The 17539-nt window shown below is 41.9% G+C and overlaps 1 protein-coding gene across 4 annotated transcripts in view; it reads left to right on the top strand.

Moving 5' to 3' along the window:
* Positions 1-17539, top strand: part of milt (trafficking kinesin-binding protein milt) — a 461657-nt gene that overhangs the window by 333938 nt on the left and 110180 nt on the right. The window contains exon 2 of one of the 4 annotated variants that reach the window (XM_067156968.2): positions 10505-10700. The exons of 2 other annotated variants lie outside the window; for them this stretch is intronic. Coding sequence is in view for 1 of the 2 variants with exons in the window: in XM_067156967.2 (XP_067013068.2) it covers positions 10463-10700 (238 nt within the window). In the remaining variant the exon portion in view is untranslated. Of the gene's footprint in view, positions 1-10252; positions 10701-17539 lie in introns of those variants that run through there. One more of the 4 variants, XM_067156967.2, reaches the window with a different exon arrangement.

Genomic DNA, 17539 nt, shown 5'->3' with positions numbered 1-17539 from the left:
GTTTGAATGTAAGGTAACAAATCCAGCTCATTCATAGGCTTAGGTTCATTGCGGTGAAGTTATTTATAAACAATCCCTGAACGTAAACTAGCATCGTCTAACATTTCGCAACTTATCTGGATGTCAGCACTGCCGTTCAGTTTTCTTGTCCGTATGTATGTTTAGTCCTCAGCCCGAAGGCTGGTTGGATCCACATCAGCTGTCATAGATGGCCTAGGCATCACTGAAGAGGCGTACTAGTGAAATGAGGAGTGAGGTAGTTTCCGGTTGCTTTCCTCACCGAGCCAGAAGTTGCTATTACATATCAGTCTGCCAAGCTCACTGAAATGCATGCACCAACTGACCCTATGAGCAACATTTTCACACCATTCATAGCAGGGACTGGCTGCAGAAGGATTGGCATTACTAGCATCGCTCATACCTCAGTCCCTTTCATTTTGTCAAAGCCAAGGATAAAGCTGAGACAGATCAATGAAAGTAACAAAATTGCTCTAGCCCATACCAGAAGACATAGTTCACTGTAAACACTAGGTCCTGCCAGCAAATAATAAGAGTAATACCAACAAAAAAAAACCAACTTTTAGACGACTACTATATTTCTTCGATGGCAACACACCAAAATCTTGTTGGGAAGGAATTGTATTTCCGGACCAAATGGCAAGGTTCTATGATGCACATTGCTGACATTGTTTGCTGCACGGACGAAGGAATATTTATATAACTATCATGATTGATAAGCGCTGAGATATTTATTATTATCTGTACCCAGGAATTCTGCTTAACCGTTCATTGTTTATTACGCATTCTACTTCTAATCGTGGCTTAACTGGGGCGTGATAACAGAATGGCATTGTCATTGGCTTCTGAGGCGGCCAGCACAATGAGCGATTTTTGGAGTAGAAAGTCACGTCCCCGTAGTTCGGATTCCACGTGAACTTACGTGTTCTCTTGCTGTGATCACGGTGTCAAGAGTGACCTAAGAGTACAAGGCTTCCTGAGGTCTTAGCGTAACTATTACATCCACAATCCTTCGATGTACCGTTGGACTAGATAGCCAGATCGATGATGTGGAACATTAGGGCCCATACCGCTGGAACTACTTTCTTCCTGTTATGTTCTGTTCCACAACTCGCCTTGCAAGCTTCCATACAAATGTCTTCTCTGCTCGTATTTTGTTAGTCTGTCACTGATAGCCAAAGTTTTCGCAAGTCTCTTTGGTATGCATCAACAAGTACGAATGGCTAGGTAGAGCAGTTGGATAAGTAGTTGCCCTTTGTGATAGCGAAAATAGAAAATAGAATCCCGGCTCAATCGGCAGGCATTTAAGGGTGTTTTAATCTATCAGACTCTTATCAGCAAAATCGCCCATTTGACATTTTTTCAGACCAGAATTATAGTACTCCGATACAGTATTATTATTATTATTATTATTATTATTATTATTATTATTATTATTATTATTATTATTATTATTATTATTATTATTATCACGTGAAATAACCCGGTGTATTCGTTTTCATTCTTCTTTCTCGCTTCCTTTATTTTCCTACCGGGCGAGTTGGCCGTGCGGTTAAGCGCGCGCAGCTGTGAGCTTCCATTCGGGAGATAGTGGGTTCGAACCCCACTGTCGGCAGCCCTGAAGATGGTTTCCGTGCTTTCCCATTTTCACACGAGGGAAATACTGGGGCTGTACGTTAAGATCACGGACGCTTCGTTTCCACTTTTAGCCCTTTCCTGTGTGTGTGAGTGCGACGTAAAGATAGTTGAAAAAATTTCCTTGTTATTCATTCTTTCACTTCGCTCTTTCGTCCTCTCTTTACCCCGAGGCTCTCTCTTTTCTTTCTTTCTAACTTTTAAAAACTCCACTCTAGCTTATTCGTCCACTGTCACTCCACTGACAGCCCAGAACGTACCGCTTAGTCGAGCAGCTCATCTCCTTACTTCAAAGTCTTCCCATCTACAGTTTGATAACACGACTCCTTTGTCGGAAATCACCCAGAACAAATCGTGATGCTTTCCTTTGGATCTTTTCTAGTTCTATTGAAGTAATCCTGGCGAGGGCTCATACAATAGAACCATACCCTAAGTGCGGTCTTACCAGTGACTTACACGCCGCCTCCTTTACATCTTTAGTACAATCCTTAATACCCATAACCGTATGAAGAGGTCAGTAGCATTTATTTACAACCTCGTTAATGTGATTTACCCAATTTATTTATTTATTTATTTATTTATTTATTTATTTATTTAATATTATGATGATTTTGTACAATATAAATACAAGGCAAAATCAAACTTTAAAGTCCATCCTTCCCATTCATTCCCAGGAATGTTGTGTCTACCTTCTTCACTTTCCAACCAGACAGGAGCATAGTACTCAGCAGCCGAGTAGACAAGGCTGATGCCAGTTAAACGTAGACTGTCAGCAGAGGCTCCCCAGGAGGTACCACAAAGCTTATGCAGTATGTTGTTTCTTGCGGTGGCTTTATGAGAAAGCTTAGTGATGTGCTCTTTGCAGCCCATGGTTCTGTCTAAAGTGACTCAAAGATATTTTGGGAAAGGATTCTTCCTCAGCTTTCGTCCGTTGAGCAGAACTCTTGGTTTGTAGTTTGCAGCACGATTCGCTAGATGGAAACAAGAGACTTCAGTTTTTGTTGTGCTGGGGATCAATGTCCAGGTCTTAAAGAAAGTTGAGATCTTCTTGAGGTCCTCCGTAAGAATTTGTTCACAGTCTTCTATGTATAAACAACTATTATTTTTACCTTAACATTGTCTAAAACGCTCATATAGATTAACGAAACATGTAATATCATCTAAAGGCAAGGTCTTGGCGCTGACGGTCCATTGCTATCCTCTTCATATGCGCGTACCAATCGCAACTTATCTTATGGACAATGTGCTTAATATATGATTTCCTTGGTTTATGCTGATTCTTTTCCCCAGAAGTTTACCCTCATTAACTGGAGAAGAGCGTCACATCCGACTATGTGACCAACGAACTTAGTTTTCTTCTTCTTGATAGCATTTTTCTGTTTTTCTATGATAATCTTTTTAAACGGGGTCATTTGACTTTCTGTCCCTCTAGCTTGTTCTGGTCATTCTTCTCTAGAACCACATTTCCGCGACCTTCACTATTGATTCTTCCAGTTTTCCTAGAGTCCGTACGTCGGCACACAATCTTCAGGAACGAGTTTCTTGTCTCCAAACTGATGCTTTCGTTTAGTAAGAAATTCTTCTTGTTTGGAAAGACTTGTCACTGCCCTTTTCTTGATTTCTGGTAGGAATTTACTTTTCACTATCTGAAGTGTATTTTCATGAAGTATTTGCACACTCCTACAGTGTACTGTATTTAAGGTTCATTTTCATTTACACATTAACACAGGAAAATAGATCACAAGGAGCATTGTTCTGATGGACTGCATATCCATATGTGGCTGGAAGGTGTGACCAGTCAAGGAGGAAGATTATTGTGGGATGCGAGGTATTGCTCGCGCACTGTCGATATGGAAACAGTAACCGTAGCAGAGTATACGCATGCGCTGTTTATTATGTCGCTTTTGATTAAATAGGTGCGTCCAAAAACGGTATCTGCTTTAATAAAATGATCGCCGATTCGCTAAGCGGGCCCTACACAGAAAGATGATCTGATCACTTGAAACCTTCAGGTTGAGTGGGCTTTGTAGGAGACAGAGAATTCTGTGCCGAAGGCCTGGTCGCTTGGATCCGCTGAGCTTCAGGAGAAATCTTATTACGTAGCCGTATCTTGTTACGTCATGAATTCCCGGTATTCTGCAGGCCCGAAGGATGATCCTGAACGTGACACGGGCTGCGCTATCGATCCCAACAGGAATGGGCGGGGTCCTCACAAGTACAGGAAGCTATTAACGAAGGTTACACGAGGAGCTGCTAAATTTAGGAACAGGATCAAGCAGGTCAGACGATATGACGAGACATATCGACCAGTTCAGTCACAAGAGAAGTGGGTTAAGATTTCAACACACTTCCACTAGTTTCGGAGAGCCTGTATGTCTTAACGTGAGGAACATCTTGTGTAGAGGAAGTACGAGGTATATTCAGAAACTAACCAAACTTCGAAAATACCGTGCAGCTGTTTCCTGTAAGTGGCGCTCTATAGTGGTGTCTTTCCTAAGTACCCACTTGCTTAGTTAATAAGCACTCAGCAGATGTTTGTGTGTGAGTATGCTGTCTGAATATCGCTCATAGCATGCCAGTACAGTATTCGCTTCTGCCTTAAACTGGGGAAAACTGGTTACGTTACGGAGATATATTCCTTGGTATATTGAAAAAATCCGACGAGACCGAAGAAAGACCGACAGTTCAGGTCGAATGTGAAAGTGTTGACAGTCTTTTTTTCATATTATCGGTGTTTTGCACCACCAGTTCGTACCTGAGGGTCAGGCAGTGAACCCGCTGTTATTGTCTCGAAACATTTGAGAGAAGAAGTCAGGAGAAACACCTCTTGGAGCCTCTTGCACACGCTTCGTTTTTGATTGGTGTGCTCGGCGAACACGAAGACAGCCTACTCAGCTGGCGTAACCCCAGCAGACCTTCTCTATTCTCTAAACTGAAACTCACTCGTTGAAGATATCATAGCACAGATCAGATTGAAATTGTAGGCGAAACTGTGCGCGATTCTCCAAATTATGTACATGGAATGTTCCCACTAGTGAAAACGGTGTTGTGTTAATAGAAGAACTACGTCCCTCGTACGTACCGGTTATTATTTTTTTACATAAAAAATCACTACCTTCAAGAGCGTCCACAATACAGTAACATGATATACGGGGTTATTTAAATTAGTTACCTCAAGGCAACATCAAATAACTCCGTGTACATAATTATTGTACGTAATTTATTTCCAAACTCAGTGACATTACCTGAAGATATGTGTACTGTACACGCATGATCAGAAATGGTGTCCTAATATGATCAAAGCACGGCGTGCCCCCAGTTCCTCGCTTAACACATTGCTGCTGGTAGACAGCTCGCTACAAGTCTGTTGTGATTGAAATGGGTACAGTGGCGGATGTGTAGCAATACACGCACTGTGCCTTCAGCGCTACCCGTTCACTCCCTCCCCTCCTTTCCAGTACCAGAGTGGGATAGTGTTGACTTGTTATGTCGGGACACCATTTCTGGGCATGTGTGTACAAATGTGTAATAGGTCTTGCTTCAGCCATTTTCATCTTGTACCCGTTACACCGCGGTCGTCATCGTAAAATGCTCTGTACCGTAAGACTGAGGAATGGCCAGCTCCAAACTTGCTTACTGTAGGTGTAGACTGCTTTGGGATTCGTGCATAGTCCCGTCTTAGGGCTCCCACAAGGGGGTGGGCACCAGTGCCCTTTCTATCGGTGTACTACTCAACCTGTTTCCACGAATCAATCATTGGCGGAGCTTTCTGATACTCTGCTCTACAACATTTTTGTACGGTAATTCGCGACCTCGTTTTGTGGACCACGTCCCACGTCTATGGCTACTATATCATGTGTCCCGTTAGACGCGTGAGAGCAGTGCGTTGAAGGAAATCTGCCGATTTGACTTTTAAAAAAGATGAATATATGGTGTGAGGTTTGATAAACATTTGAAACAATTTCGGGCGGTAGTTGCGAGATTCGAAACATACTTTCAGTAAACTAATTTAGAATAATCCCTGAATTTACTACGCTCTTGTTGAAAACAAAACAGAGGATTTCAAATATGCGTCTAAATGTCCCCCTGAGACGGAGAAGTGTATAATACCGCAGGAAGATAATTGTTCCACTGTTCTGTACTTGTTTCTTATTAAGTTTTTCCTCTCCATTGTTCACTTCGCTATACTTTACATTTATTGCCGACTATCTCACGGATATGGTATTAATGAGACGTGTAGGTGGTACTTCTTTGGAACTATGCAGGCGGGTGAAGAAGTGGCTTATCTGTCTTCAATTCGCAGCATTGTTTATGAGAAAACGTTCCTACCACAGACTCAAAGACATGCGTACCGACTCTGCTGTTGCTTCCACTTACAGCTCCTCTCTTTCATATTCTTTCTTCTCCCCTTTTCCTGGTTTGTTCAATTCCGACCTCGACTGTGTTAGCATTAGAAATCACCATTCCAAGCAAAAAATGTGGAAAGGATTTTCCCCCTTCAAACGTAGCTCATTCAGTTATCACGACTTTTGCGATTAGAATAACAGAGTAGGGACCGTATAGAAAGTGGCCTCTGTTCAGTTTTATGTTGGCTTGTTGGTTTGTTTGAACTTCTTGTTTGAATTTCTTGAAACTCTGTATTCAGGATATCCGGGTCAGGTATGGAATGAATGAAACCCCATCTATCGGCGAGGATAGGAATTGTGCCGGCTGCCGAAACTTGTCGCACTCGTCTGGCGCTGACAGATGAAATGAAAGTGTTACTGGAATGAAAGATGACGGAAAACCGGAGTACCCGGAGAAAAACTTGTCCAGCACAAATCTCACACGGGGTGACCGGGATTTGAACCACGGAACCCAGCGGAGAGAGGCCAGGACCAAAAGAGGAAGTGTCACAATTTTCCGTTAATACCTAGCCGTATCTAATTACTACATGATACTGTAGAAGGTGTGCGAAATATAATTTCCGATCTTTTGTGTTTTACCTTACTACTACTACTACTACTACTACTACTACTACTACTACTACTACTACTACTACTACTAGTCCTGATTATGAGACATTTATGTCCCCAAGTTACAGTGAACTACAATATCCAAATTCATTCGTATCTGGTACATTCTCACTGCACGGGCTTTCATAAGACATGTTCACGAATGTAGGTTTTTAGTGCGAAGTCCATCAACGCCCAACATTGCTGACTGGAAGTTCAATCGGCATGGTAATGAATTGAAGGCTATGAAGGTCGTGTGATTTATTTTTGTGAGATACAAAACCACGTGATCATTAGTCCATATTGGTCAAGAAGACAACCGTCGAAATGAGAAGGGAAAATTGGAAGAAATATAATACGAGAAGAGCAACTCTTGAGGGGAGAAACGAAAGACCCGACGGTTCCCCTAACTGAGTCATGGCTTTGTTTTCACTTACTTTTCTCAGGTTACAAACGTTCATAGTGAGTTGGTGACCACGGGGTCCGTAGCTGAGTCCTGGTATTGCTTTCACTTGTGCCAGGCTCCTCACTTTCATCTGTCCTATCCAACTTCTCTTGGTCATCGAAACAGACTTTCAACGTATTAGGTCGTGTTATGTACATATTCAAAATTCATTCTCTTGGTCAGGTCTTTTTCTTTTCCGACCCCGACGATACTCGTTGGCTGAAAGGTCAGCGTACTGGCCTTCGATTCAGAGGGTCCCGGGTTCGATTCCCGGTCGGGTCGTGGATTTTAATCGCTTCTGATTAATTCTTCTGGCGCGGGGACTGGGTGTTTGTGTCCGTCCGAACACTCTTCCTCTTCATATTCACACAACACACTCCACTACCAACCACCACAGAAACACGCAATAGTGATTACATCCCTCCATATAGGGTTGGCGTCAGAAAGGGCATCCGTAAAACAGGGCCAAATCCACATGTGCGACGCAGTTCGCACCCGCGACCCCACAGGTGTGGGAAACGCGATAGGCAAAGAAGACGGTATTAGGTTACGATGCCGCGGAAGACTTTCATTTTCATGCCTTTCATAACCCCTGTCTTTCTTTGGCCGATACCTTCATTCTTCGAAGTATCGGACCTCCTTCATTTTCATTCTGATTAGTGTTGTGAGGGCATGGGTCATGGTAGCCCCGATGTGCTTCATCTTAAAACAGTAATCAGCAACAGCATGCAATGCCCTAGGACTGCTGTTAGTGTAACTTTTTTCTCTCTTTCTCTTTCCATGCGGGTGGCGGCGGTACACTTGCCTATCGTAAAAGACGACTAAAAGGGACCCCAGGGGCTCTTAAGTTGGGAGCGTGGATTGGCGACCACATGGCCCTTAGCTGGGTCATGGCATTGCTTCCACTTACTTGTGCTAGGCTCCTCACTTTCATCTATCCTGTCTGTTCTTCCTTCGTCAACTCTTTTTCTTTTCCGATCCCGACGCTTAGGGAATCTTATTTTCACGTCCTTCATGGTCCTTGTCTGTCTTTTGCCGGGCTGAGTGGCTCAGACGATTGAGGCGCTGGCCCTCTGATCCCAACTTGGCAAGCTTTATCCTGGCTCAGTCCGATAGTATTTGAAGGTGCTGAAATACGTCAGCCTTGTATCAGTAGATTTATTGGCACGTGAAGGAACTCTCGCGGTACTAAATTCCGGCACCTCAGCGTCTCCAATGTAGTTAGTGGGACGTAAGGAAAAGAACATTATTATTTGTCTGTCTTTGGCCGATATCGTCATTTCGGACCCCTTACATATTTTCCGTCTGATTAGTGTTAAAAAAAGATGATTGCTTAGTTGTACTTCCTCTTAAAACAGTAATCACCACCACTACCTCTTAGATGATAGTACCGCTTCATTTGTATAAAACCTAACCTGCCAATGACGGTTTCAAGAGCCGTCACGATCAAGTTTTGGATTTGGGGAAGTTTACTCTGTCCAGTAAACTGACCAGCTTGCATCCGGGAGATAGTAGGTTCGAATCCCACTATCGGCAGCCCTGAAGATGGTTTTCCGTGGTTTCCTCATTTTCACACCAGGCAAATGATGGGGCTGTACCTTAATTAAGGCCACGGCCGCTTCCTTCCAACTCCTAGGCCTTTCCTATCCCATCGTCGCCATAAGACCTATCTGTGTCGGTGCGACGTAAAAAAAAAAAAAAAAAACACTGACCAGCCAACAGTTGAATTTTTGATGACTTTTCAAGAGCCCTTAACCTCCTCGAAGTCGACAAAATCGGTGTCCCGTTTCACTATAGACTTTCCTCTCAAGTATAGCGTGACGGGAGCTCCTGTTGGGCTGTGTGATAAATAGCATGTCCAGTATGAATCGGGGGGGGGGGGGGTCTTGAGGAGAGGGACAACACTACAGGTATAGTCAGAGTTCCCACGTCATTGCGGTACTCCAGTTAGCCAGATAAGATAGGATAGCTAGCAGCTGGTTCAGTTCTCTGTAGTTCGAGCTACAGTCTACACGTCTCTATGGCAGCCGAGGAGAGGAGCTCCCCGGCGTAGTGCAGTGGGGGGCGTGTGAGTGTGAGAGAGAGGGCGGTTTATTAAGATCTGATTAGTTAGTACCCAAAGTCATTGTCTAAGTGTGATTAATTCTGGAGCAAAGTTAATAGACAATCTACTTTATTTATCGCTCAGAAAGAAGTGCTGTTGTGATTATAATTTAGCACCTCGTAATTTCTTTACTACATAATATACAGTTATGCGAAAAATAGTCTTTAGTATAGTTAGATATTATAAACATCTAGACATTTTGAGGTAGTACAAGTTAACGTGCTTTGTGCCGCCGAGAATAGCTTCTAAAGCCCTTACAGAGTCTGCGCGTGATTTGCTTTAGTTAAGCAAACTTCCCGACCAAACTTGTATTGAAAGGTTAAGCACTAGACAATCCACTTGATTCTTTCGGGGATATATCGCTCACTAAGAAGTGCTCTTGTGATTGTTGTTTAGTACATTTTGCCCATGTTTTGTGTTACGATAAACAAAAAATGCGTGAAAAATATTTCTGAGGTATTAACACTGGACATTTTGTGAGAACACTCGGTTTGAAGGTATTTGTGGAGTACTTCGAAGTGTTGTATCTTAACCTTCGATCAAGTACCAGTGTGATAACGAATTCCATTCGAAACTTTTCGTACTTTCACAGTCCAAATGTTCATTCTTACTTCTTACAGTTGTCTGTTAAAATTATGCATAAAATAACCATCCTATAATAATCCTTATTGATACGTTAGATGATTGGACAAAGAAAACTTTTTTGAAGCTATTCGTGATCTTCTTCAAAGTGAATAAAAAGAAATAAGATTCATACTTCGTTTCTTAACCTTTGATCAGCTGTCAGTATCATAACAAATCATCCTTTCGGGATTTTCCATATGAGCTAACTTCAACTTGAGTGTTGACTTCGCAACTGTCTGTTACGCAAATTGTGCTTGGTGTTAGCGACCTAGAATTTACATTCTGTTTTATCTTGTTACTGAAGTTCACTGTCCACCAATATCGAATCAAGTGTTGGTAAGTGGTGGGGTTTCTGCACTAGTGGCATTGTCTTGGAAACCAGCGCTTGGTCGTGGGGGTGTGTGTTGCTCTGCTTCCAAGAAAATCGCAGTCTGTTCCGCTTTGTCGTTAGTAGGGAATTTTTCGTTCAGCCCTAAAGTGGTACCATTAAGTGAGTTGTTTTGTCAGCAAGTGTGGTCGGAATAATGTGTGTGTTGTTGAACGTTCCACCGAGTTTCAATAGAGGAAGATCTTTGCGCGTTATGATCGCGGCGATGCGGTGGGCAGCCAGTGCAAGACCCCTGTAGTGGAGGCACCATCTCCATGATGTCGGACCTTCACGCCTCCTCTTGGTGGTACTCGCAGGTTCTTGTTGCCTCTTCTCCCGGTGCGCTTGACCAGGCAGAGGACGACGCTCTGGACTTCTCGCCGGATGATCTCCAGGAAGAAGAGGAGGAGGAGGAAGAAGAGGAAGAAGAGGACGACCCGTACGAATATGATGACGAGTTGCCCCCTCCTGAGAGGGTGCCCGCCTCCTTGGATGACGACCTCATCCTGGAAGGTAAGATGCGTAGCTGCATGTCCGCTAGTTAGAGTCTGTATCAGAGTTCGGTTTCCGACAGTCGTCGGTGATGAATGTTGTTTGTTTATCAACTCCATCAGAGCCGTTGCTAAATCGGCGTATTACCTGTTCAAAACGAGCTAAGTACTGGGATTACAGCCCGTCCTTTCGAGTTACAGTGAAGAGGTTCCGCCCATACTGCGATGTTATCTCAGGTTGATAACTAAGGATGCCACGTCATCTCATGGACGAAACGTCTGGCATTCTTTATGAATTTTGACGTAGATCCCCCTGTTGGTGGGGGTGGTATAATAATATCCACGATATCCCCTGCTTGTCGTAACAGGTATCTAAAAGGGGCCCAGGGATTCTTAACTTGGGAGCGTGGGTTGGTGACCACGGGGCCCTTCGCTGAGTCCCGACAATGCTTGCACTTGTGCCAGGCTTCTCACTTTCATCTACCCTATCTGATCTCTCTTGATTAACTCTGTTCTTTTCCGACCCCGACGGAATTAGGTGTCCAGGCCTTCGTGGTCCTTGTCTTTCTTTGGCCGATATCTTCATTTTTCGAAGTGTCGGATGCCTTTCATTTTTCTCTGTGATAGTAAAAGTAAATTGTGTCCTCATCCCGAGGTGGTGCAGATCTGTTGAGGCACACCCCCAATGGAGGTGAGGTGCATGTACCATTTCAACCCCATACCAGCCCTCTTGCCATTCTTAAATTTCTAACAGTACCGGGAATCGAACCCAGGCCCCCGAGGACTGCAGCTAATAACACTAACCGTTACGCTGCGGAGGCGGCCCCTCTGTTTAATGTTATATAGAGGATGGTTGGCCAGTTGTACCTCCTCTTAAGACTATAATAACCACCACGTAGACCACTAACTCCCGAATACTGGATACTGGCCGCACTAAAGCGACTGCAGCTATCGAGCTCGGTCGCGTTCATTATTTATAGGAATGTATTCTATTTTAAACAAATAGTTTCGAGAAATAAATTAGAAGTGGTAATATGAAGGAACCACCTTATTTCCAAATTGGTTCGCTGAATCAATACAGAGAATTGAAATAGTTAATACAGCATTCTCTTTTGGAGCTCTTGGTGAATTCCAATAGATAAGAATGAGGCTGTATGATGTATATTTTGACTTGTCCGTACTGCAGCTTGCCCTTCACTTCTTAGAAATTTTTCGCAGTAAGATTTTTATTACGGGGTTTTGGCGTTTGGTCTTGAAATACATTAACATTGTAATGCGAGTCTGATTACATTTATGTAGAAACTTTCGTCCTCAGCGATCTACGTTCTATGGAGGGAAATTCCCTGGTTTTAACTTCGCTAACAGCACTCCTTCCATACACTCTGTATTTCTTCAGAATAACACGTGGAGAAAATTCATATTCGAAACACTGTTACAACACACCATTTCAAATTTTTTTACTCAGACGCGGTCAATGCCATCTCGCAAGTGCTTAAGACATGTCGTGTTTCATCGAACAATACGACTGGAATGTGCACCTGTCAGTGACGCTGAGAACAATATTGTTTTCTACTAGCAGAAAATGTTGTAGACTAAAACTCCTTATTCTTGGTTGTGAATGATTTACAACGTTTGGAATAATTTTAAAATAATAATTTAAATGAAACACAATGTGTACAAAGTATAAAATTAATGAGTAATTATACTACCACTTTTTCAAAGTCCAGATATAAATATATTGCTTTCCCCATCATATTGTTGTTTTTGCGACTTGCTTGTCCAGATATAAATATATTGCTTTCCCCATCATATTGTTGTTTTTGCGACTTGCTTGTTATGCCTCGTTTCTTTGCAGTATTCACACCAGTCCCCGAGTGAGGGGAATTAACCAGATGGGGCTAAAATTCCCGCCCGGCCAGGGATCGAACACGCGATCCTCTGAACCGAAGGGCGTTGTTCTGACCATTCTACCAAGGATCCAGATTTTTATTATTATTATTATTATTATTATTATTATTATTATTATTATTAGTTGTTGTTGTTCCCGGTGGTATTATCTGCATGCAGTGGTTTAACAACGAAATTAAAACATAAATTACACAACAGACAATTTTTTAAAAAATTACAAGAATTTTCACGATAATGAGAGAAGAAAGGTAAAAAAAAATGCAATTCATTTAACCAAAGTTATTTAGCCTACGGATAGTGTGACGTAATAAATAAAAGGTCTCATAGAAATTCATACGAAAATTTCTTATATTCAAATATTCTCTTTCATGTAACGTTACATAATTATAGCGCAGTCACTCAGAAAATCGCTCAAATTTTACAAAATATTCAATTGCAGCATTGTCGAATAATAATTAGGCCTACAACGCAGTCAGATAGTAACGGAAATATTTACACTCTACGATCCACAGACTGAGCGGTACATTGGCTCTTTACAAGCTTAATATTGTAAATTCAGCATCATGGCGTAAATATCTGTGACTTGCTTCTTAAAGGACCAATGTAAAAAAAAAAAAAAAAAAAAAAAAAACTTGTTTTCGAGCTATGAGCATTTGCATTTTTGCTCATCATTTTCCAGCTATTGTTTCAAACAACTCGCTGAAAATAAGTTTACACTTTCGTTGTGGATATCAGCTGATTACATACTAAATATTTCTATCGTATTATTTAATAATTCCCAAGTCTCTAATCTTAGTCGATAATCTAACATTACTGGCAAGGGCTTGTTTAATAAAACGTTAACTGTTCGTTTATTATTTATTAGAGAATTGGCCCTTTAAATATATTGTAAACCAGGATAAAACCCGTTTGTATCTGTTACTATCTCAATTTCAATGTTTTTTAAATGGCATTGGACCTTTTAGAACCAAACCACGCGTTATAGGATATACATAGCGTATATACGTATCTTACTAAATATAATTTGAAGACCACTATAGACTTGGTTCACATGTTTATTCATGTTATGGAGGACAACCATCTCATTGGTAATAACAAGCCTTTATAGTTGACTCTTTTCTTAAATCTCATTGTGTTGTTAACGTCCAGTGAAGCGTATCGGTGCGGGTTGTAGATACTCGCACGGATAGTATTCATGTTCGATGTAAGCAGAACATCTTGTTTTGATTGATTGGTGGCACGCTATTTCATGTCTGTGCCCTACTGCCATCTGTCATCCGAGCGCGACACTGCTGAGGTCTCTTCTTCATTGTGCGCAGGATGCCCAAGTTCCCATTGCGGACAAACTACTGGACAAGAAATAGTCTTCACCAAAATCTGTCAACTGTGCTAACAATAATATCCTTCTTGGCAGTTGTGATACAGGTCCGTTAGCTCATAAAACGTATTGCGACGTTCGGTGTTCGCTGAACGGTATATGATCGAACGATCATATCGCCTTTGTTCTATATGTTGGTAATTTGGGTGCGGACTGGGTGGTTCAGGCGGCAGCGCGCCGACCTCTCACCGGTGGGTTCCGTGGTTCAAATCCCGGTCACTGCATGTAGGATTTGTGCTGGACAAAGCGGAGGTGGGACTTTTTTTTCGCGTACTTCGTATTTCCCTGTCATCTGTCAGTCATTAATCATTGCCCCAGAGGAATGCGACAGGCTTCGGCAGCCGGCAAAATCCCTATCCTCGCCGCTAGACGGGGGCTTGATTCATTCCATTCCTAACCTGTTCGAATGACAGGAAACAGGCTGTTGATTTTTTATTTGTAAGCAGTAATAACTTAAAATTTCAACGAGTAGGAAGCTGCTTCAAGGCCGGACAACGCTCCTGTTTGAAGAGTTGCGTGCACATTAGGGGTACGGTATTTTAAGACCCCCTACTATTTATGCAACTCTTCCTACTGAACGTACGTTCGGGCTGGAAGAAGCATTCTGCTCTTTGAAATCTAGCGTATTACTTCATGGAAATCTACTACATATGGCGAGTAAATAATCAAATATAACTTTAAACATGTTAAATAAGCGCCAATCAGAGAGCACGTGGACAGCTAGTACAGGTTTCACTTTCATAAAAATAATATAACTAATGTAGGTACCTTATTGATTGGTGCATTATAAATTCTTTTTCGATATTTCCAAACTACTTCGCAACATGTTCTTAACTAATAGAATTACAAATAATGAAGTCCTTATGACTTGAGTTTTATTTCCGATCATTTACTGGCGCAAGAGCAGTCAGCGAATGGAACATAATGGCCATTTATTGGAGTTCAAGTAAACTCGAAATTTTCCACCAATACTTCCCGTGTCTGCTCTTGTATTTCATGGTATTAAATCGAGTAATATAAGTCATAATTCTTGAAATAAAACCGTGCAAAACTTTGTCATTAATTTCAATCATTAATTAATAAAAATATGCAGTGTTATGGCCTTTAAATGGTCATTTACTGGAAAACTTACCCTTCCAATAATTATTACATGTGGAATACACCGTAGGAAATAAAATGTTTTCAAAACTCATTTTTATCGGGTTGTACAGTGTACAGTGGTTCCTTGCATTAAATACGGTTCACTGTTTCTTTTGCCTCTGTGTTCAGTCTGCAAGCCTCTGTGAATTATCCTCCACGATCCTCTATTTGTAAATACCTCTGTGGCCCTGTTTACTTCAAACACCTCTTTTTTTTTACAAGTTGGTTTACGTTACACTGACACAGATAGGTCTTATGGCGATGATGGGATAGGAAAGGGCTAGGAGTGAGAAAGAAGCTGACCTTAGTTAAGTTACATATTCAGGGCTGCCGACAGCGGAGTTCGAACCTACTATCTCCCGAATGCAGGCTGACAGTTACGTGCCCTCCAAACACCTCTTTAAACCATTAAAAACTGAGTAACCATCGTCGTCTTGGTCTCCCTTTCTTTCTCGTACCCTCGATGACTGAGTCCATTATGCTTCTGGGAAACCTGTCCTGCTCCATTCGCCGCACATTGTCAGCGAAATTGGTAGTCTATATGCGCGCAGCTTGGTCGGCCGAGTTCAATCCTACCTTAGCCTTTATCTCCTACTTTGAGTTCCCTCCTGCCATCGTTTTCACCTGTTCTCGCTACCTTCACGTCTGATACGTGCAACTTATGAATAAGGTATCCTATCCAGTTTAATTCCCGTTCATCCGAAGTTCGTAAAAGGTCATTTAGCCCGAATGTTTAAATGTTTTTTACAGAACAACATTGCATTAGACTGCTCAGAAAATTCATAGCGATTTTTTGTACACATGTAATCGGGGGCGTGGCACTGTCGCGCACTTCTCACCAAGGTGGCTTTGTTCGAATTCCACACAAATGTGGATGTTCCTCGATTATGAAGTGATTATTATTAACAAATACATTGCAACTCGGAGGTACAGTACATACAAACAACGAAAATACTACAAGAAAGGATTGCAAGAAAAAACAAAATATTACAAGAAACTATATACGACGTTACATGCTGATGATGGCGTATAGGGGACCTGCGTGTCTATACTACTGCTTGTGACGGTTAAAATCCGCGACTCCGTGAACCAAAGGCCAGCACGCTAACCATCTAACCACGGAACCGAACTACATGATAGTGAACAAGGAGGGCTTAATAAAACAATAATGAAATGCTTATAAGTGAGATTGCTTACGAATAGCGTAACAGAATAAGTCGCTTAAGAATTCGCACATAATTGAAATAAATGCAATACTTCAACACGACGATTTACAGTAAATTAAGTGGTTCAGTGAGTGATCGTTCCCGGTGCACTTGAACAGCACTTTCCTTGTTGCTCAGTTCACAGCACTGCAGCGAAGGCTTCGGCCAAGGTTACAGTACGCTTATCTCTCCTTCGTCACTTCTTGATTAAGTTGACTGTAATCCAGTGTTGGTGATGCTGTGCTGCTCCAGGTGTGGGGGTGAAGTGTCACAGAGGTCTTACCGCAACCTCTCTCTCTCTCTCTTTGTACCAGTGGATTGCTTTCGTTCGGAACGGCATGGCTTTACGACAAATATTTGTTTTCATAACTGCAAATTAGCACAGCTCTACCGCAAAGTGAAATATGTTCGACAGCGGTAGAAGAAGATACATTTGTTCAATACATACTATGCCAATAAACTTGCGTAGTGGCAATCAGCGTTGAGAGCAATTTTTAGAGAAGGTTATCTTTTATGGCCGGTTTCTGGTACACCACAGTTACCTGTGAGTTACCTAAATTCGCTTTTAACTTTTACTGCACTACTGCACTGTTAACTTTAATGAGTTTCCGTAAACTTAAGCCCTGGTAATAAACAATACAGATATCGTCATATTTAGTATCTCTCGTCGTCCAGTAGATGTGTCTACGCAAATGTTTTTAGTGTTATTTTGATAATATCTAGTTACTTTTACTGGCGTAAGTTTTCTATAACGAAAACTGGTTGTCAAACATGGGCACAGCCATCTCAATCAGTCTGATTCAGCATGTAATAATCTGTCATGATATGAATATATATGTAGGATCTAATAATGCAAAAGTAAAATATAATTATGTTCCCTTCTTTCTTATTGACAGTACGCATAGTCTTAAATTTAACCTTGATCGTTGTTATCACTAAAATTACACAAATACAGCGCAGTTACCAGTCCACCTCCGTAGCGTAACGGTTAGCAATATTAGTTGCCGTCGTCGGGGGTCCGCGTTCGATTCCCGGTACTGCCAGGAATTTAAGAATGGCAGGAGGGCTGGTATGCGGTTGAAATGGTACATGCAGCTCACCTCCAATGGGGGTGTGCCTGAAAAGAGCTGCACCACCTCGGAATGAGGACACGGGTTTACTTTAGTTTTATCGCAATTACCAGACAGACAACTTTTCACTGATCCAAAACACAACAAGCGTAAACAAAAA

The sequence above is a fragment of the Anabrus simplex genome, chromosome 13, assembly GCF_040414725.1.
Source record: "Anabrus simplex isolate iqAnaSimp1 chromosome 13, ASM4041472v1, whole genome shotgun sequence".
Classification (NCBI taxonomy): domain Eukaryota; kingdom Metazoa; phylum Arthropoda; class Insecta; order Orthoptera; family Tettigoniidae; genus Anabrus; species Anabrus simplex.
This window is presented reverse-complemented; position numbering and strand designations above follow the sequence as displayed.